The sequence below is a fragment of the Pelodiscus sinensis genome, chromosome 8 (genome assembly GCF_049634645.1).
Source record: "Pelodiscus sinensis isolate JC-2024 chromosome 8, ASM4963464v1, whole genome shotgun sequence".
In the NCBI taxonomy this organism is placed as follows: Eukaryota; Metazoa; Chordata; order Testudines; family Trionychidae; genus Pelodiscus; species Pelodiscus sinensis.
In genome coordinates this window covers 42,657,586-42,679,954 of record NC_134718.1, presented here as the reverse complement: position 1 = coordinate 42,679,954, position 22,369 = coordinate 42,657,586, and the positions used below count along the sequence as shown (strand labels likewise).

Below are 22,369 nucleotides of genomic sequence, written 5' to 3'. Positions count from 1 at the left end.
CAGTTACACGTTTACCCAAATACCAGATAGTTAACATCCCTAGTATTTATGATATACAGCAGCTCTCCATTGTCTGAGACAATAGTGATCCAATATAATAGCATGCTAGGGCACTAGAGACCTCAGTTTCAAAGAGATGCAACGTATTTTGATCTTGTTTGGCTGCTGCTACTTTGTAAGAATGCCAGTCTGCTTGAATTCAGATAAGGTCATCGGGGTGATTACTTTCTATCTAAATTTCCCATAGTTACAATTAGCTGTAGGATTATAATCTTTGTTCTGCTTAGGTATTATTTCTATGAAACGTGAAATCTACATGTTCCCAGTAAAAAACATCTGCATATTTGTGGTGCGTCCAATGTTCATTGCATATCCCTTACCAGTGTCATACTGGTGGTAAGACTTGTATATGGGATACTGTCAAGCTTACATACTGACTGAACCTCTGTAAACTGGTACTCTCTTGTCTGGCAATATCCATAGTCTGGAAGGACCATGGGTGTTCCAGGACTAGAGCGTCCCAATGGAGCGTTGGTGCCTAGGAGCCTTGCAGGTTGCTGGCAGTGGGGCCAAGAGCCCAGCTCCCCACAGCTGGGCGACCAAGTGCACCTCAGTGGGGCTGTCTGGCAGAGGCAGGATCTTCGGCAGAGCCTGGAACACCCCGGCAGGGATGCCCAGCATGGCAAGCAAGGGGGATGGATACCAGTAGGGCAGCAGGACTAGGCTTGGGGGATCAGTGATACGGGGACAGATATGACCTCCTGGTCCTGCAAAATCCCTCTTCTGGGACAGGTCAGGTTCTGAGGGTGCCGGACCAGGTAGGTCCAACCTGTACCTATGTGCACCTAGTATACTGATTGCAAACACTGAAGGGCATGTTCATTTTTTAAAAACTTCCTTAAGTTGAGTCTATAAAATATTTGTAGAGTTTCTATTGCATTTGTTTTCTTTTTTTTTTTTCTTACAAACACTGGGCTGAATTTTCAGATGCTGTGAATCCTTCTGTGTTAATGTATTCATTCCTTTCATTGGATCTAATTTGTAGAGTACATATTTAGAAGTGTGCTTAGGAAAATAAGATGTATTAAAAAATGGCCATTTTTATAGAAAAAATCAGCGGGCCAAACTTATCCCTGGATACAAATCCACTGACTTCCATAGAAATTCATTAGTGATTGTCTTGCAAAAGAGTTAGGTTTATTGGAGTGTTTGTCTTACACTGACTGACTTATTTTGCAGTCGTTCACACTCTGTGTTTTCAGTCACCATACACATGAAAGAAACTACCATAGATGGAGAAGAGCTTGTTAAAATTGGGAAACTAAACTTGGTAAGTATCTGCATTAAATTCCACTGTTCTCATGAAGGTGACAATTATAGAATAGCAAACTAGAAGAAAATAAAGCTTTGCCTCACTATCTCAATTGAAGAGTTAACACTAATTCATAGGAGAGGCATGTAGACTAGGTCTGCCTTGCACTTTTGTCAAAACTTATTGGTTAGGGGTATGAAAAAACACACTCTCTGACCAAAAGTTTTCATGACAAAGCACCGATATGGACAGAGCTTTGTCAGCAATAGATGATCTCCCACCAACAAAACTACTGCCCCTTTTTCGAGGTTCTTTTATTTTTCTACCAAGAGAGCTCTCTTCTGCCAGCAAAGAGAAGCTACACTGCATATGTTACAGTGGCATGGTGATGATAGTCTAGCTGTGCCACTGCAAAGTTATGTGGTCCTCGACATAGCTTTAGATGCTTTTGAAAATCCTTCTAGGTGTGTCTGCCTTCTTAAAATTCTGGCACTGTTATACCATGCATTTATGCATTCTGCTTAAAATAAATGGTGGATGTGATTTGGTTAATATATGGCTGCATGGCAGAGCAGTTTAGTTTTGTGAATGCTATTTTGACTGCAAATATCTCTGTGCCTTTAAGTAGAGAGCAATCTGAAGTAATTAAAGTGGGTGGTGTATTGTTCAAATGGAAGCAGTATAGCAGGGGTGGTTCTCTTGCAGTTAAAGTGCAGTTCCTGGAGCCCTGCTCTGCAGTGGGGTGGTGGATCTCGGGGATTCTTTCAGAGGAGGGACACAATTTATAAGGTTTGACCCTTCCAACAGCTTGAATTGCACACATCCTGGGATACCCCTTTTTTTCCCCTCATCGGCCCTTCCCTTCTGCTCCCAGGTATAAGTTCTTTGGGGAGAGGCAATATCAAATGCCTGGGAGCTGCATGGAAGGGTCTTTACTTTAGCTTCTTGGGGCGAGAAGCAGCTGAAGCCCTGAGCCCAGGCAGGCACCTCCACAGTGCTGAAGTCCCAAACCTCTATACCCTGGCTCTGTCACTTCTGAAGATTATCATATGTGGCTAAGCAAGTCAGTAAGATTGGCCATCCCTGCACTATAGGACAACTCTGCTGACTGCAGCCTAGGGGAACTAGCTTCACCAGATTGGACTACGTGGGTCTTTAACCAAGCAACAGATTGAGGTATATTTCCTATAGCATAAAGTTACGTGACTAAATTTATAGGTAACAAGTTTAAGAGGAGGCTTTTTTCTTTCATATAATGCACAACTAACTTGTGAAACCATAAGATATTGTGGTTGCCAAAATTATAATTGGGTTCATGAATTATCCAGGTCTTTTTTTGGAGGTTAAGTCCTTCAAAGGCTATTACCCACCATGGGGCAATACTAAACTTCTGACTACCAGGTGGGGAAGATGGGGTGGATCACTCCATAATTGCTCTGTTCTGTACACAACCGGAGGCCCTAGCATAGGCCACTGTTGGAGAAAGATGAATCATTGGTCTGATCCAGTATGGCAGCTGTTATGTTTTTATGAAGCAATTGGGAAAATTATACAATAGATACTCCTAAGTCTTAAGTAAGTTAGGTTGTATGCATAGTGGCATATTGACATTTTAGAAATCACTCTTTATTTTCAGCTTTACAAGGTGGGAGTTGTCTCCCTTTTGCACTCTCATGGCAGTAAGTTGCAGATTTTATTGTTTTCTCCTTTCAGGTTGATCTTGCAGGCAGTGAAAACATTGGACGTTCTGGAGCAGTTGATAAAAGAGCTCGTGAAGCAGGAAATATCAATCAGTCTCTGCTTACTCTGGGAAGAGTCATTACTGCTCTTGTAGAAAGAGCCCCACATATTCCATACAGGGAATCTAAACTCACTAGAATCCTGCAGGATTCTCTTGGGGGGCGTACAAAAACATCTATAATTGCCACAGTGTCTCCTGCCTCTGTAAATCTTGAGGTAAAGACTTGATCCTACTTACCTTTGTGCATGCTGATAAAAATCCTGTATTTGTTTCTGGTGTTAGAAATTATACAAAAGTTCAAATAAAGTAATGAAATCTTAAACCTTCATCTAGAAGTCATATCTGTCTTTGTACTTTCATACAGGAAACTTTGAGCACTTTGGAATATGCACATAGAGCAAAGAATATCATGAATAAGCCTGAAGTTAACCAGAAACTGACAAAAAGAGCTCTCATTAAGGTAACTTTCCAGTGTGCTTTCAAAAATTGAAGATTGGTTAAATTTTGTTTGTCAAATTGTAGAAAAATCGCAATGTTGCCATTTCACCCTGGCCTATAGACACCACTTTAGTGATCAGTGTGGTGGTCAGTTTTAGGGACTGAATCTCCCTACTGATTCAGTTATTGGCCCTTTGTTGAAATTGCCAATCAGGGTACTGGTTATAGTTTTTGAAGTGGATTCTTGTTGTTCACAAGGAAGCTTACACCACTGAACTATTGGTGGTTATTTAAAATCTAGCAAAACAGGAACATAATATATGCCTCAATTTAAATACAAGCAATCCAGTTCCATACAGTGGATCAATCTTTAAGTTTTGACAAATAATGCAGCATGTATCAAACAGTCTTTGGGCTTTTACAAATTACTTTTGTTATAGGAATATACAGAGGAGATTGAACGCCTGAAACGAGATCTTGCTGCTGCACGAGAGAAAAATGGAGTTTACATTTCTGCTGAAAACTATGAGTGAGTCCTTGACTATTCTAAAACCTCTAAAAACCTAGTGTCAAGCATAGCAACCAAATCCTCAAATGTAACATTTTGTAGAAGCATTTATATCTGTAAGAACTGCAGCAAATACAAAGTCAGTTTTAAACCAATGGTCCCCAAACTTTTTAGGGTTTTGCAGCCCCTTTACCCTGTCCATGTCCACTGGGGCTAGGAGGGAGGGCTTCAGGGGCAGAAATGCAGCCAAGACTGGGGATAGTATCTGAGCCACAGCCAGAACACAATGGGGCTTGCAGTCCAGACGTGAGCCAGGAACAGAGGTATGGCCAGGTGGGGGGACAGGGCTGGATAATGCTCCTTCCCAGTCCCCGTTGGGAGCTGGCCCAAACTGTCAAACATACCTCTGCTCTAAACTCTTGTATGCCTCAAAATACCTTTTTATCCAATGGTCAATAAACAATACATCTAAACTAAAGGAAGAAGAAACACAAGGTTCTTTATTCTAATATTTAAATGAACATGTATTTGAATGAACAATATTGATTAAGAATGTACTAGCAAGACGTGAAAAATAATTCCTCAGTTCTACTCCACACTGATTGCGCCTCAGTTGGAGTATTGTGTCCAGTCCTGGGCTCCAGTTGATAAAAGAAGAAAGAAAAATGTATTCTCCTTAACCTCTGAGTATACCATAAGGAGCAATGGGCTTAAATTGTAGAAATGGCAGTTTACATCAGACATTAGGAAAAGCTACCTAACTCAGGGTAGTTAAATACTAGAATAAATTGCCTAGGAAGGCTGTGGAATCTCTGTCACTGGAGATTTTTTTTTAAAGCAGGTTAAACAGCTGTCGCGGATGGCCTTAATACTTAGACTTGCTATGAATCCAAGTGTATGTCTACATTTGCACCCTCTTTTGAGAGAGGGATGCAAATAAAGACATTCAAAATTGCAAAGAAGTGCAGGATATTTAAATCCCTGCTTCAATTTGCATAATCGCATTATGGCGCTATTTCAAAATAGCGCTATTTCTAAATAACAGATGCTGTTAAGACGCAGTTGTTTCGAGAGAAACCCCTTCCCTCGAAATAACTGGGAAACCTCATTGTATGGGGAATAAGGGTTATTTCGAGAGAAGGGTTTTCCCCTCGAAATAACGGCGTCTGTTATTTCGAAATAGCACCATAATGCAATTATGCAAATGAAGCATGGGATATTTAAATCCCAGCTTCATTTGCAATTTCGAATGTCTTCATTTGCATCCCTCTATCAAAAAAGGGTGCAAGTGTAGACATACCCATAGGGATTGGACAAGATTATCTCTAGAGATCTCTTCCATTTCTATGATTTTAAAATTTATATGGAAACTAGTATCAAAAGTACTATTAGAATAACTACACAGTATGGGAAGCATTAGGTAACAAAATCAGTCATGTTACACTTATTGTTTTAGTGCTCTTACTGGAAAAGTGACCGTTCAAGAAGAACAAATTGCCGAGTATATTGAGAAAATTAGTGCCATGGAGGAAGAAGTGAAAAGAGTAAGTGATGTCTTATAACAATACTCTGTCTGCAAATAACTCCTCTTGTGGAGGGGAAACTGGATCAAGGAAAGGAACTTGGTGGTGTACTTTTAGAAACCAAACTGATCACTCTTAGTTCACATCTTGTAAATCTAAATCTTTCTGTTATTGTTTGTAGTTCTTGTCATTTAATATGTTAGGTGAAAGAACAAAGGTAGAGTTGTCTGAAACTTTCTTGTCTGCAAGAAATTTTGAGATTTCAAAATTTGGTTTTCCAGTTTGGACCTAAACCATTTTTTAATACTTTTTATAAACTGGGAATCCTGGGGGGGTGGGAGGGGAGAGGGAGAGGGGAATTATTTCAGAAGCAAATGCATGGTATTTATAAAATAGAATAGACAAGCTGATACTGAATGAAATGTGGCATTCTTGTTCGTTTTGCCACTGCTAAGAGGCTTACCAGGACTGCCCTGGAACACTCTTCCTGGCAACTTGTACCAGGATGTTCAGGCTTCTGACTCCATGGTTTGTAGCCTGGAAGTCCTGAGAACCCCAAATAAATCAAATTTCTTATGGCTACCTGGTGTGGAACTGAAAGGGCAATATGAGGCTGTCCTAGAGCTCTGAGGCCTGAAAGCCTTGGTGAGCTGGAAGGGAACCAAACTAGTTTTCTAAGTAAAATCTGGTTAACATTTTGGCATTTAGTAGAATTTTGTCAACCCATCTCACTTTCATTGTCCATTTTGGTTCCAACAAACTGGCATTTTCTAACCAGCTCTAAACAAAGATTGTTTGTTGGTAGCGGTACTTTAGAGAGCTTAGTCAGAGTGTGGTTAGTCAGTTTTGTAAACCTGAAGCTAAACTTCAAACCTCCAAATCAAAAATAATTATTTGAAAGGGAAACCCAATGCCTATCTCCTTATTAAGTGTGGGTTTTCACTTTGGTAACTTGTAACCACATAATGCAATACTACACTTAGTTCTTAAGCTTTCCTTAGCTTAAAATTACTCGGCTGGACTTTCAACAAAAATCAGATTCTAAAATGTTCTTTTCTTAGTGGATTGGCATGTAACTTTCGGGATGTGTATGAGAAAAGGTGACTCTTCATTATACACATGTAATATGCTAAATCTGAGAATAGGAAACATTATTCCAAGATTTGGAACCACAAAGCTATCAAATGCTGATGTTACAAACTCTGCTTTTAGCTAAATTAAATAATAATAATGAATAATTTCTTCTATTTGGTTAGGCTGATTTTTAGTAGGAGAACTGTAAGTGGATATAATTATTCTGCAAACTCTTTCTTGTGATTAATCATGTTTTCCTGTTTTGGAGAAAAATATTGCTTAGAACTGAGACTGCATTTGTAATGGACCAGTTATCTGATAATTTGGCATAAGTCACGATATTGGGAGAGAAGATATTCCTTCTAACGAATATATGATTTGGAAGTATGACTAAGTTGGACTTGAAATTTCTGAAAAGCATTATCTCATTAACTGCATTTCAACTGCACTTTAGGTCACTGAGCTGTTTGTGACTAATAAAGATGAGCTTGAACAATGCAAAACAGATCTGCAGATCAGGGCAAGAGAACTGGCAGACACTCAGAAAAACTTACAAGAAACGAAGTTTCATCTTATGGAGGAGGAATATGTGTCTTCAGCTTTGGAGAACACTGAAGAAAAGCTTCATGGAACTGCTAGCAAGGTTATTGCATTTCTGATAACTAATTTCAGGTGTAACTTCCTGCACTCTAAACAATTCTATCAATAATATACTTAATCTTTAAGGGGAGGATTTGTGAAATTTTTTTGAAAACCTTTCAATTTCATCTGGAATGGACTCATCCCCACAGTGACTCTGGACTGACTAACTTCATGGTGATGGGGAGGGGACATCACTTGAGGTGGCAAGTTTGTGACCGTTGTTTAGCTCTTCACTAACCAGCATGCTGCCTTCCTCAAAGCCATTCTGCCCTACAGGCTCTGAGCTTCTTCCAGTTTGAATCACCACAGGATGCAATGAACCAGAAAATGCTAATCTTACATGACATCTTGAGAGATGACCTCCCGCCCTAAATGTGGTAAACTGTCCCATAAAAGTATGGGGGAGAACTAGGATGAAAACACTTCTTAGAGGAGATCTGCAGTAAAGTTATAGAGTTTGTTGTGCTTACTAAATGAACTGCTCACCAAACAGTGTTATGCCATTGTTGCACTTTGGGGCATATTGATAATTTCATGCTTATTGCTTTTAATTCTTACACCAGTGACTTGCTCTAGGAAACTTTTTTTCTATAAACTAGTAAATCCTGTATCTATATTTACATGACATAACCCCTCTTTTCTGACTTTCCTGTTGAGCTTTGATGCTGTTTGTTTTTTTGGGGTTTTTTTTTTTGCGGGGGGGGGAACAAATGAGGATGTTTATTTACAATGGCAGTCAAGCCACTAGTGAGAAACCACTTAAATGTCAGTCATAGTGAACCACGTACTTACTACATAGTCTTTCAGTAACACTGCAGAAAGGGTACATCACCATACTCCTTCATTTCCTATTTTTGAGGGGCAAAGGTTGATGGGGTGTTGTAGCTGTGGTGTGTCTTCTTGAAGTTGATCAGAATCAACAATGTCTTCCATGCAACTTTGAGTGACTGAACACCTGGTTATAGTTTGCACGAGGATTAAGAAACTAACCACAGTGATATACTAAACATGTTAATGTAAACTATTGGCTTCCCTTCTCCAATACTTTAAACAATATGGCTGTTTTCATCTTAAGTTAAATGAAGACTAAAATGGATCCTGTTTTGATGCTAAATGTGGTTCAACTGAAGATTGACCAAGTACATTTTTCTTTTTAATTTTAGTTGCTTAGTACAGTTGAAGAAACAACAAAAGATGTATCTGGTCTCCATGCAAAACTTGATCGTAAAAAAGTAGTTGATCAACACAACGCAAAGGCCCAGCAGAGATTTGCAGGACAAATGAATGCTCTGTTTAGCAAAATACAAGATTCTGTTAATGAGAACAGTCTGAAACAACAACTAATGCTAGAATCTTATATTAATTTACTCGGTAAGTGTAATAAGTGTGTTGGTCTTTCTCTTGACTGCTAACAAACTATATGCAGCAGAAATACCAAAGACTTTCCTAAAATGGATATGGCATGACATAAGGAACTAAAAACTGAGGGCTGAATTTTGTCATGCCAATGATGCTCCAAGTTGGGTAGTCATACCATTACAGTAGAAGTTATGCCAAAACATCTACTCCAATCCAGGCAACCAACACAGGCTGCCCCAGGGATGGAGCTGGCTCCCTTATTAGGAAGTTAGGATAAGGGACCTGCTGACGGTAGAGAGGTGGGGTGGGATCTCCAGTGAACTTGGGGATAGGGCATCATCCTATGAAGCAGAGGGTGGTGAGCTTAATCCTACCCCCCTCTTCCCACGCAGGCAGTGGCTGGGCAGCCAACGCCAGCTTTTCCACTCCAATTTGCTGTCTTGTTGGTAAAGCTTGTGGCTGAGAGGCACTGGTTCAAGGTTCCGATTTATCTTTTATAGGTGACCTTCTGTCTGCCAGCTCTTCAGCCACTAATGTTATTGCATCGGCCGTATCTTCATCTTTTGCCTCTGTTGTGGAAATGCTATCTGCTGAAACTTCTTGGCTTTCTGAAAAAATACTAGAACAGGAGACTCTCTCAGTAAAAAATAAAGCTGAGTTGAAGAAATTGATGGTTAGTTAATCTAGATGCTCTGGAGCTATTTTGGTAATATGGTTCTTTCCTACTTTAAAATGTCTTCATAAATTTGGTCTAGTCAATTTATATTTAAAAAAAAAAAACCAACAACTTTTAAATTCAGTACCTGTCTGAGTCCATAACTGCACAGTTGTTGAATCCATACATCTTGAAGTAAGATAAATGGGGCAGTGACTCTTGGGCCACTGTTTCAGGCTTTTTAAAAGTAGGTTGGTATTGGTTTATACAGGAGACTCGTGATTCATGGAATCGTTATTTGCAGGTCTCCTGTCCTGGACTGGGGGGGGGGGACACAGAACTGCAGCTGCAGTGAGTTCCCTGTGGCTAATGGTCTCCACAGCTACCTAGCCTAGAGATGTAAGTGGCTAGTCGACTATCGGATAAGCACATGCTTATTTGATAGTCAACTAGTGACTTGACTAGTAGCACTCTCCCTCCCCCACCTTTGCTGCCTCTATCACCGGGAGAGGAGCCCGTGCAGGTTTAAGAGCTGGTCTTCTCTCCTCCTCCCACCTCCCCCCCGAACCATCTCTGCAGGGAAGGCAGAGGCATAGGGGGGAACCAGCTCATGACCAGTTTCTGTTCCTCTTCTCCCTCCCCCTGCTCCACTCCCCCCGGGCAGCACTTCAGCCTTTTAAATGTATTAAGACCTGGCAGTTCTTAATACATTTTAAAGCCAGAGCTGCAGTGGACTTAGCTCCCAGGGACAGGATCTAATCCTACTGTGTGTCTGCAGTGTCCTCACCCCCAACCCCCATATCAACTTGTTGATGGAAATTCCATCGACTAGTTGATTAGCTGATTAAACACCATTTAACATCCCTAACCCGGCCTCCACGTTGCATTCCCCAGTGGCTACCTGCCCCCATGATTCTCAGTATTTATGGATTTCGCTATTCATGGTGGATTGCAGGAACACTTCCACTATTAATGGCGAGGGTTTCCTGTACTCTATTCACATGTTCAAAGCTATCTTCCCAAATAAACGGTTTATGAACATTTTTTTTCTAATGATTGTTAGGATTCTGGAGTACAATTCTACAGCCAGGTACATTATGGAGCAAATCTTGCAATTGCATAAGTTACAGGGCCTTGAATATATTCAAATTAGTCTGAAAACCATCTTTTGCAGACTTAAATGGAGGAATTGGCTGATATTTGATTTTTCTCTTCCCTCTCCATCCTTTCTAGGAAGATCATAAGTTCGGACTAGAAAGCACATTAAATAGTCTGATGCCTGTGGTAGAATTTGTATTGGGAATAAACTGCCAGTTTCAGAATAACATTAAGACATGTTCAGCTCTTGTTGAAAAGGTAAATGTATGGATATTGCACACAGATTTCTCCTTGGACTCTCCTTGCAGTGTTCTTCTAGTTCACTTACCTTATTGAACACTTTCTCAGTGACTCTTCCCAAAGTTCTTGTCTTAGTCCCTGTCTCTGATCTGGCTTTGTCCACCTGCATACTCTGCCTTATGGGTTCATCTGTTACCTCTGACTTCCAAATCTGCTTCTCCATTAGGGTGTGTCTACACAGCAGGACTAAACTCAAAATAAGCTATGCAACTTAAGCTATGATAATTGCATAGCTTAAGTCGAAATAGCTTAATTCAAAATAGAGCACTCTTCTTCCAACTTCGTTTACTCCTTGTACAATGAGGGTTACAGGAGACAGAGTAAGAAGTCCTTCAGCTCAACATTATTTCGACATTGTCAGAATAACTGCTTGTGTGTAGATGCAGACTGTTATTTTTGGAATAACATCCGTTATTCCGAAATAACACTGCTGTGTAGACATACCCTTAGTGACCTCTTCCTTTGTGTGCTCATGTATTCCCCACATCAACATACATTCTCAGTTGCCCAAATGTCAGAATTTGGCACCTGGAGGTTTTGGATAAAAGAACACTGCTTAAACCTCCCTGCCCTCATTTCTTTCTTTTGCCTGCAGTTTATCCAAAATGCTCTTCATTTGTTCTGACCACATCTCCCTTGTCTAGAGTTTCCATACTGGCTTGCTGTCTTCCTCAGTGTGTAGCTTATTTTCTAATGTTTGAAGTGTTCTAGTGCATTTTTGCTGTTGTCCTGCTCAAACATGTCCCCTTTTGTTCTCATTCTACTATGCTTTGTTCACACCATCCTTTGTGTTTAGAAAAGCCATTTGCCTAATATACCAACCTCCCCTCTTTAACTTCAAACTTCTACAAAGCCTACCTGCAACAACTGCAATATGTTTATCCACCATATTTTATTGGAGAGAGAGAGAGAGTGAGAGAGTCATAGTGCTGTTTTTGAAAACCCATGGTTTCCTTGTCTAATCTTAATGTAATTTATTTCCCTATAAAGATGGAAGGACATAAAGAGGAAACAAACACCTTCTTTACAAAACACTGTCTTGCTCTGAATAAATTACAGGAAGATATAACCTGTGTTCTGGTTCAACTTCAGAATGACTGTGAGAATTTAAAGGAGGAAGCAGAGGTGACAAAGCTGGCACTTACAGAGGTATCACCTTTTTCTTAGAGCAAGAAGCATTGATTTAGGTATTTTGTACCTAGTTGTTTTTACCTGTCTTGACTTAAACTCCTGTATAGTAGGTTTTCATACTTGTTTCCTTAGTCAGTAACTATAGTTTCCCCATCCATTTAATTTGCTTGTCCTCAATTGTGATGCTGCTTCTAGGTGGAAATATCACGTCTGCTCACGGAATGGCCTATAGCTGTTGATCACAGTACACTCCAAAATCTAAGTGAATCCATTGCTTACATATTTCTTACACAACCACAGCTAGTAGTTGTGGCTTGAAAATGTAGTTCTGCTGCTTGGTGTGCTATACAATACCTTTTGTAAGGAGTCTATTAAATGTGATTTATTACTTTTGAAAGTGATGATGACTTTGATGCAGTTAATACCCCAATCCAATATATAACTCTACATTTTTCCTAATAGGGCAGCACCCAACTCATTGCTTCTCTTCAAAGACAACTAAATTTGTTGGTTCAGGAAACCCAGCAGAATTTAACTGGTCTATCTAAAAAAGGAGGAAACTTGAAGACCAATATTGCTGTTGTCCAAGAAAACATCTGTTTGTAAGAAATAAATTTGTTTTTCATATACTTACAATATTGTCTTACGTAGATTACCAAGGATGTAAATTACCAGGCAATACGTTCTTTTTGGATAAGCCCTACCTATTAAAGGTGGGTCTTGCCACACAACTCAGATCCTGTTTCAGATTTCTCCAATATATGAGGGTATGTGCAACTAATTTCACCTCAGCTTTGAGAAGAATTTAATGGCTCTTACAACCAAGAGCTTCTATTTTTTTCAGGAGCCATACATTCGTGAGTGGTCAGCAAATATGTCTCCTATGATTATGATGAAATCTAGATTTGGGGTTGGCTCCCTGATTATTGCTGCATGTTTACACTCAGTTCTGCAAGAATATTGACTACTAATATAAACTAATCTGTCACTTAAATGGGCTCATTGACTGAACTGAACATCAAAGCCCAGGATTTTCAAAAGTGGCGAGTGACTTGTAAAGGCCCAAGTTGAGACCATTTGAAGAGATCTGATTTGCCTTGGTTGGGTACTTGGTACTTTCTGAAAATTGAGATGCTTATAAGGCTTATCAAGTGGACAGTCTCTCTTGAAAGTCTTGGCCAAAATTAATATAACTACTTATTAAATCCTGCAGTAATACTAGATTGTTGATGGAAACTTGACTGAATAAATAGCTTAAACAGAAAGCATTTCAGTGCTCTCTTATTAGAACGGGATTTGATCTGGCTTACTTTGAAATTAGACTGTCACTGATGCGGTTATCAAATCATATTAAATGCATGATGTTTGTAAATCAGCATTTCCAATCCTCTGACATATATTATAAATCTGTTCATGCAGGCAAACTACAGACCTTGTCAGTTGTACAACTTCCCACCGCAACAGATACATTGCATCTTTAGATGACTTCTCACAAGAGATCAGGCAGGTAAACAGGGAGGACAAAAAGTTGCTGGAGGAGTCCACTGAATGCTGTGAACAGCTTTGCAGAAGTCTCACCACTGCGTGTCAAGAGACAGATGGATGGGTTGAATCTGCAAATACTAAGATTGGCTGCCTTACTGACCAACAGATATCCTCCTTCAGCAGTGAGCTGGAGCGACTTCAGTGTTTTCAGAGGGTAATCAATAACTTCACAGTCTAATGAAAAATTCTCAGTGGAATAAACCAGAAAGTAGGATTTGTACCTACACATATTCTAAGCCATATGTATATCTTTCAACTTTGACTATGCTACAGGCCTCCTGATCAAGACACAGGTTGGCTCGCCTCTTGGTTCCTATAACATTGTATATTCAATCCTGCAATATGTACAGGCAGTCCCCGGGTTACATACAATATAGGGATTGTAGGTTTGTTCTTAAGTTGAATCTGTATGTAAGTCGGAACTGGCGTCCAGATTCAGCCGCTGCTGAAACTGACCAGCGGCTGACTACAGGCAGCCTGAGGCAGAGTTGCTCTGCCCCGGGATTCCTGGAATCAGCCGCTGATCAGTTTCAACAGCGGCTGAATCTGGACGCCTGGGACAAAGCAGCTGGGGCACTGCCGGGTAGGTCCCCGCAGCGCCGCGCCTCGGACCAACCCGGCAGCACCCCAGCTGCTCTACCCCAGGCGTCCCCAAGTCAGCTGCTGCTGAAACTGATCAGCGGCTGATTCCAGGAAGCCTGGGGCAGAGCAACTCTGCCTCGGGCTTCCTGTAGGCAGCTGCTAGTCGGTTTCAGCAGTGGCTGACTTGACGCCTGGGGCAGAGCAGCTGGGGTGCTGCCGGGTTGGTCCAGTAGCGCCGAGAGCGGTGCTGCGGGACGAACCGGCAGCGCCCCAGCTGCTCTACTACAGGTGTCCCGAGAAAAGCTTGGTCTGCTGGGGGGGAAGCAACGCACTAGCTGCCCCCCCCCCCCCCCCCCCCCAAGCAGACCAGGGAGACGCAGGCAGCGGGACCGAGATGCGCCGCGGTCCCGCCGCCTGGATCCTCCGCGTCTCCTTGGTCTGCTGGGGGGGGGCCGCGGACCAGGGAGATGTGGAGCAAAGCTGCGGAGGACCCTGCGGGACCGCAGCACGTCTGGGCGGTCCCACTGCCTGGGTCCGATGCGGAGCAGCTTTTCTCGCCCTGGAGGACGCGGGTGGTGGGACCGCAGCACGTCTGGGCGGTCCCGCCGCCTGCGTCCTCCGGGGCGAGAAAAGCCCCGTTCGTAAGTACGGATCCAACATAAGTTGGATCCACGTAACCCGGGGACTGCCTGTAATAGTAATCACCAATGTATAAACTGGTAAGATTTCAAAATCTGTTTAGGCTTAGCAAAATAATCTGAGCTTCTAAATGGTATCTTACATAATAGCCTGTCTGTTTGTGGCAGCTGACACCAAGTAACACAGGAGTTGTATTTAAAAAAATAAAACTACTTCTATCACGAAGAACTACAATTTGATTAAAATCAGTACCCATGGAAGAAGAATAACTAAATGTTACTCTTGTGTATATAGAGGTCTGTTATAGTGTAGAATAAACACATGCCATGATTAAAGGAGAAACAGCATGGTTAAATGGCAAATTAGTAGACCTTTCTGAGCCAAACAGGCATTTTAAAAAAAATGGAAATTCAATCTAAGTGGAAGCTAATAAAGCAATATTGAAGTTTAGAGCACAGAGTTGGAATTTGAAATGCAAATAGCATGAAAAGAGCATCCAACTTAATCTGGTTCATAGTCACGGCCTGAATGCTGGTGTGAAACTTTAGGGGACACCCTGTGAAAACTTACATGCATCCTTTATTCAACATTTGATGTGGGAGTGTTTGCACAGTGATCAAGTATAAAATATAACTTTCAGGTGTACCTAAACTTAATTATCATTAAGTTAGTTTAAGCATGAGTCATGGAAAATGTTTTCTTTCAGGACTACTGCTATTTCTCTCCTTTATTTTTCTTCCTTTACCATTCTTGTCTTTTTTTTTTTTTCCCCCTTCTCTGTAACAATTTCCCTATTCGTGGATTTCACACTCAATATTTTTCCATGCTTCTGGTAACATAAATAATTGTCAGTATTAAATTAGTTCAAGTGTCACTATACTTCAGAGTCAACACCCCAATGAATAAATTCAGAGATAAATGTTTCAAGCTGTCTGAAAACTCAGGGAGAAAATATACTATCTGTTCATGCAAGCTTCATGTCTGGAAGACTTTCTCTGCAACCTAGAGGGATAAAAACTTTACAGTTCAGAAAGCGATCTTTCTAGCCTCTTTCAGCTGCTCTATGCCAGAATTGTCCAATATGCTATTATTTTGCACCTTACTTTGAAGCATTTAGTGCTATTGACTACTGGAGACTTAATACTGAATCTGAGAAACCAGTAATCTCAGCCAGCATAACAAAGTCTATGTTCTGTGACTGCTTATTGGCATCTGTTCCCAAAGGTTAGCATATGCGTTGCAAGAAATGGACTACAGGCAGTCCCCGACTTACGCGGATCCGACTTATGTCGGATCCGCACTTACGAATGGGGCTTTCTCGCCCCGGAGGTCGAGGTGGCGGATTGCTACCTGCGAGCTCCGGGGCAAGAGAGCCCCGTTCGTAAGCTGCTCCGGTGCCCCTGGTCTGCTGGAGACCGTCTCCAGCAGACCAGGGGCACCGGGCGGATTCCCGCGCTTCTGAGGCTTTGCCAGAGCAAAGCCTCAGAAGCGCGAGGAACCGCCGCGGCTGCCGCTTCAGTCCCGGTGCCTGTGGTCTGCTGGGGACCGTCCGCAGCAGACCACAGGCACCGGGACTGAAGCGGCAGCCACGGTGGGGTCCCGCGACTCTGAGACTTTGCCAGAGCAAAGCCTCAGAGGAGCGGCACCCCGCTGCGGCTCTGCTCCCCGTGTCCCTGGTCTGCTGGGGGGGGAGGGGGCGCAGCTAGTGTGCCCCCCCCCCCCAGCAGACCAGGCTTTTGTTTTGGACCCTGGGGCAGAGCAGCTGGGGTGCTGCCGATTGGTCCTGCAGCGCCGCTCTGGGCACTACTGGACCAACCCGGTAGCACCCCAGCTGCTCTGCCCCAGGTCCTGATTCAGCCGCTGCTGGTCAGTTTCAGCAGCGGCTGAATCAGGACGCCTGGGGCAGAGCAGATGGGGTGCTGCTGGGTTGGTCCAGTAGCACCGAGGAGCGACGCTACTGGAGCAATCCAGCAGCACCTCAGCTGCTCTGCCCCAGGCGTCCCCAAGTCAGCTTCTGCTGAAACTGACCAGCGCTGACTACAGGAAGCCTGAGGCAGAGTTGCTCTGCCCCGGGCTTCCTGGAATCAGCTGCTGATCAGTTTCAGCAGCAGCTGACTTGGGGACGCCTGGGGTTCTTAAGTTGATTCTGTATGTAAGTCAGAACTGGCGGTCAGTTTCAGCAGCGGCTGAATCTGGACGCCAGTTCCGACTTACATACAGATTCAACTTAAGAACAAACCTACAGTCCCTATCTTGTACGTAACCCTGGGACTGCCTGTATTCTGAATGCTGCTTTCAAAATGAATATAAATCAGCAAAGCCAAATTCTTCTATTTGAGGTCAAGTTCACATTTCACTTTAGTTGACACAATCTGAATGTGAACTTCCCCTACTAGTTAGGCAAGATACTGTAACCTTAATTTTCTTGTTAATTTGGTGTTCTGTCTTTCAGAAAACAAATGAAAGCTGTAATGCATCAGTTGCTGAACTCACAGACCAAATTAACAGACAGACAGCTGCTGAACAAAGCTCACTGAATAGCCTCCTTGATCATATTGAAGATGCTAAAGAGATGTTCCTGGAGCAAAAACTGATACTCCATGAGGAAACACAGTGTGGATTGACTGAGGTTAATGCTTTCCTGCAGGAGGAACTTAAAGTGGATATTCCAACAGGTATTCACAGCAAGGGATAAAAAGCAGAATGATTTCATAGGGGAATGGTTTTATAGCAAGTTACTTCAGTACAGAGTTCATAAGAGAAAGCTGATGGGAACATGAAGTAATTGATAGTCTTGGATTTTTTTTTTAATGTGGACAAGAAAGTCTACAGAGAATGCTTTCTCTATTTCATTTAACATGAAATCGGAGATATAATTAGAGTGAAAGCTGGAAGTGTTTAATAATTACATTCATTTTTACATCAACTTTATTCAAGGGACAACTCCACAGAGAAAAGACTACTTATATCCAGTGACTCTTGTGAGAACAGAACCTCGTGACTTGCTGCTTGAGCAATTGAGACGGCAGCAACCAGAACTCATGGCTACATTAAATAGTGCTATCAAGGAGATAGAAGAGTGTGTGGATCAGGTAAACGTGAGATGGTATAAACATAAAGCTTCATTTTGTAACCACTTATCCAGAAGGTATGGAATTTAATGAATAGTACAACACTTGGGTGGTGTTTCAGTGTAACTGTAAACATGGATTTCTGGAAGCTTTTACATTTTGCATAGCACTCATCTTTTTACAATGTGAGTGTTAATGCAAACCTCAAAAAATGCATGATAGAATAAAACAAAGTCTTATGTTGAAAAGATCTCTTGCTTGATAGTTTTTCATATAAAGATCTATAATCTCAAAAAATGATGCTGTGTACTTTAAGGATTGGAACAAATGATTGTAAATCTCCTATAAATTTAGCCATTCATGTAAACTGGAAACTTTTATGGTTTTAGGACTCATTGGAGGAAGAAGGGATAGTACAGGAACTTAATGGAAGTATCTTCAGTGACAAATCTTCCCTAGACACAAGTGTGTGCTGTCAAACAAATGGAGGTGTTCCCTTTTTCCAGGTAATTTCTACAAATGATTGCAGACAGGTTTGGATTTCACCAGAAGGCAGAGTGGAGTAACTGTCTTCTACAGGTTGGACCTCCCTGGTCCAGCACCCTCGGGGCCTGACAGTTACCGGATGAGGGATTTTGTCAGTCCTGGGGAGGTCATTTCTGGACCCTGACACTGCCTGCCTGCTCACTTCCCCACTGGCTCCTCACCTCCTGCTGGCCCCACTGCCTTTTTGATCTCATTGGGCAGCTATTGCTGCAGTGGTTCTGGGACCCACTGGGTAGCCGTGCCCTCCAGAGCTCTCAGACCCGCTGGGCAGCTCCGTGCACGGCACACTGGGTGGCCCTACCATCAGTTCACTTTGGGCAGCCCTCTACCCTGCCAGCCCTGCAGGGATTCATGCCATTGGCTCTCCACCAGGGCTTCCTGGTTCTGCAACATCTGTACCAGACCATGGATGTTGCCGGACCAGAGAATCCTGGTTAAGAGAGTTTCAACCCATATAGTAGGATCAGAAGTAGTTAAATAACATGCCTTTTAATAGCATTTGTGTAGCATTGTCAGTATGGGTTTGTGATCAGTCTTAGTCCCTCACAATATCAATTTGAGGCCATAAATATCTTGATTTAAAGAAGCAGCCAATAAATTCCTTCCTTACCTTGAGGGGTTTTTCCCCAGCAAACTGAGCTGAAAGTAAGGGGTTTTTTTCAAATTTGAAGGCAGCGCAGGGAAACATCAACTCATATTTTAACATGAGACTGCTCAGCATCTCCCCTAATGGCTTTGCAACAGATTAGTACTCCCATCTGGGGATGGAACTGGTGAACTTTGTTTTGTTTATTTTTTATTTTATGATAGTTAGCCTCTGGGCACTTCTTGGTAAAGTATTCAGAGCTGCTCTGATTTCACCTAGGATTGCTTTTGGATAGCTAAAGGATGGACAGTTTTCAAAGGCTTTCTACTATCTAATTATAAGATCTCCTTTAAGATACTGAGGTCCTTGTTGTGGGAAGATGAGTTGCAAAACCTCACTGATCTTTTTGGCTAATCTGGTCATAAATCACTGAAGCACTCCAGGGTTTAAATACGTGCCATGCTGAACATAGCCTCTCCATTTTGGAAACTAAACAGGCAATCTTCCAGGCTGTCCATAAAGACTATTTTATATATTGTAAATGTACATATATTTCAATGAGGGAGATGAAATTTTCTAAGGATTTGTTTGATATATCCTTGAACACCTAATAGTATGTGTGTACTTCACCTTATTTGGGCCTAAAGAACTAAGCTTACTCCTGGGGAAATTCTGCACCAAAAATTAAATTCTTCACACAATACTTCATATTTTGTCAGAACAACACAGTAAAATTGCCAGTTTCAAAAACTTAGATTATTTATTTTAAAATATTTGTCTGTACATATGTCTAACAATAAGAATATAAGAACAGACATACTGGGTCAGACCAAAGGTCCATCTAGCCCAGTGTCCTGTCTTCTAACAGATGCCCCAGCGGGAGTGAACAGAACAGGGAATGGTCAAGCAATCCCTCTCCTGTCACCTGTTCCCAGCCTCCCACAGAGGCTAGGCCCTAGGGACACCATTCCTACCCATCCTGGCTAATAGCCATTGATGGACATAAACTCCATGAATTTATCTAGTTCCTTCTTGAACCCTGTTAGGCTACGTCTATGATGCAGACCTATTTCACATCTTTTGAGCATGCCCTTTATTTCAAAATATATTCTTTTTATTCTGACGTCCCTGTAAACCTCATTCCGCAAGGAGTAAGGGACATTTTGGAACAGCAATTTACGTTGAAATAAGAGCTGTGTAGACAGCATCAAATTTTGAAATAAGCTACACAATTTGCATAGCTCAAATTGTGTAGCTTATTTCAAGCTCCAGATGCAGTGTAGACGTACCCTTAAAGTCCTGGTCTTCACAGCGTCTTCTAGCAAGGAGTTCCACAGCCCGTCCATCCACTGTGAAGAAAAACTTCCTTTTGTTTGTTTTAAACCTGTCACCTGTTAATTTCATTTGGTTACCTCTACTACTTATATTATGAGAACAGTAAATTTTTCTTATTCCCTTTTTCCACACCAGTCATGATTTTATAGACCATATCTTCGCGCCCTCCTGCCCCCAAGTCTTTTTTCTTAGCTGAAAAGTCCTAGTCATTCTAATCTCTCTTCATATGGCACCTGTTTCAAACCCCTAATCATTTTTGTTGCCCTTTTCTAAACCTTTTCCAATGCCAGTATATCTTTTTGAGATGAGGCGACCTCTATATGCAGTGTTCAAGATGTGGGCATACCATGGTTTTATATAAAGGCAATAAGATGATCTCTGTCTTATTCTCTATCCCTTTTTTAATGATTCATAACATTGTTTGCTTTTTTTGACTGCCAATGCACACTGTGAGGGTATGTCTAGACTGCAACCCTGTGTCGGCAGAAGGATGCAGATTAGGCAAGTTGATATTGCAAATGAGGCAGGGATTTAAATATCCCGTGCCTAATTTGCATAAAAATGGCCACCACGTTTTGCCGACTCAGCACTTTGTCAGCTAAAAGCAGCAGTCTAGAGGGGGGATCTGTCGAGAAAGAAAGCCTTTTTCAACAGATCCTGTAAGCCTCCTTGGAGGAGGCATAAGGGATCTGCCGGAAAAGGCTTTCTTTCTTGACAGATCCCCCTCTAGACTGCTGCTTTTAGCTGTCAAAGTGCTGAGTTGGCAAAACGTGATGGCCATTTTTATGCAAATTAGGCACGGGATATTTAAATCCCTGCCTCATTTGCAATGTCAACTTGCCTAATCTGCATCCCCCTGCTGACAGAGGGATGCAGTCTAGACATAACCTGAGTGTATGTTTTCAGAGAACTAGCCACAATGACTCGAAGATCTCTCTTGAGTAGTTATAGCTAAATTAGTAGTAAATCCCATCATTTTGTATGTGTAGTTGGGATTATTTTTTCCAATGTGCATTACTTTACATTTATTGCCATGAAATTTTGTTTGCTATTTTGTTGCCCTATTACTTAGTTTGGTGAGATCTTTTCGAAGCCCTTCACAGTGTGCCTTGGTCTTAACTATCTTGAGCAGTTTAATATCCTCTGCAAATTTTGCCATCTCACTGTTTACCCCTTTCTACATATCCATTATAAATAGTTTGAACAGGATTGGTACCAGTATAGACCCTTGGGAGATACACTAGTTATCTCTTACCAATTATTCCTACACTTTGTTTCCTGTCTTTTAAACAGTTATCCATCCAGGAGAGGACCTTCTTTCTTATCCCATGACAATTTACTTAACTTAAGACCCTTTGGTGAGGGACCTTGTCAAAGGCTTTCTGGAAATCTAAGTACACTATATCTACTGGATCCCCATTGTCCACATATTTGTTTGACTCCCTCAGAGAACTCTAGTAGATTAGTAAGGCATGATTTCCTTTTACGGAAACCATGTTGACTTCCCCCAACAAATTATGTTCATCTATGTGTCTGATAATTTATTCTTTACTATAGTTTCAACTAATATGCCAAGTACAGATGTTAGATTTACCGGTCTGTAATTGCCAAGATCACCTCTAGAGCCAGTTTTAAATATTGGTGTCACGTTAGTTATCTTCCAGTCATTAGGAGTAGAAGCTGATTTAAAGGACAGGTTATAAACCACAGTTAATAGTTCTGCAGTTTCACATTTGAGTTTTCAGAACTCTTGGGTGATTGCCATTTGGTCCCGGTGACTTGTTGCTGTTAAGCTCATTAGTTTTTTTTTTCCAGAACCTCATCTAATGACACCTCAGTCTGGGACAATTCCTCAGATTTGTCACCTAAAAAGAATGGCTTGGGTTTGGGTAGCTCCCTAACATCCTTAGCTGTGAAGACCGAAGCAAAGAATGTATTTGGTTTCTCCATAACAACCTTATCCTCTTTGAGTGCTCCTTTGGCATCTCAGTTGTCCAGGGGCCCCACTGATTATTTAGCAGGCTTCCTGCTTCTCATGCATTTAAAAAACATTTTGCTATTACTTTGAGTTTTTGGCTAGCTGTTCTTCAAATTCCTTTTTGGCTTTTCTTACTATATTTTGACACTTAATTTGACAGATTATATATTCCTTTCTATTTTCTGTACTAGAATTTAACTTCCACTTTTTAAACAAAGCCTTTTTATCTCTCAGTGCTTCTTTTAGTTTAAGCCACAATGTCACTCTTTTGGTTCTCTTACCATGTTTTTTAATTTGGGGTATACA

At 41.6% G+C, this 22,369-nt stretch overlaps 1 protein-coding gene across 1 annotated transcript in view; it reads left to right on the top strand.

The window, feature by feature from the left end:
- KIF11 (kinesin family member 11) overlaps positions 1–22,369 on the top strand; it is a 40,283-nt gene that overhangs the window by 15,596 nt on the left and 2,318 nt on the right. Inside the window, exons 8-22 of the mRNA XM_006113174.3 lie at positions 1,240–1,330; positions 3,026–3,268; positions 3,418–3,513; positions 3,932–4,020; positions 5,456–5,543; positions 7,051–7,239; positions 8,402–8,609; positions 9,098–9,270; positions 10,486–10,608; positions 11,641–11,799; positions 12,244–12,383; positions 13,201–13,480; positions 17,000–17,222; positions 17,485–17,639; positions 18,008–18,124. Of these exons, the coding sequence (XP_006113236.2) occupies positions 1,240–1,330; positions 3,026–3,268; positions 3,418–3,513; positions 3,932–4,020; positions 5,456–5,543; positions 7,051–7,239; positions 8,402–8,609; positions 9,098–9,270; positions 10,486–10,608; positions 11,641–11,799; positions 12,244–12,383; positions 13,201–13,480; positions 17,000–17,222; positions 17,485–17,639; positions 18,008–18,124 (2,374 nt within the window). The remainder of the gene's footprint in view (positions 1–1,239; positions 1,331–3,025; positions 3,269–3,417; positions 3,514–3,931; positions 4,021–5,455; positions 5,544–7,050; positions 7,240–8,401; positions 8,610–9,097; positions 9,271–10,485; positions 10,609–11,640; positions 11,800–12,243; positions 12,384–13,200; positions 13,481–16,999; positions 17,223–17,484; positions 17,640–18,007; positions 18,125–22,369) is intronic.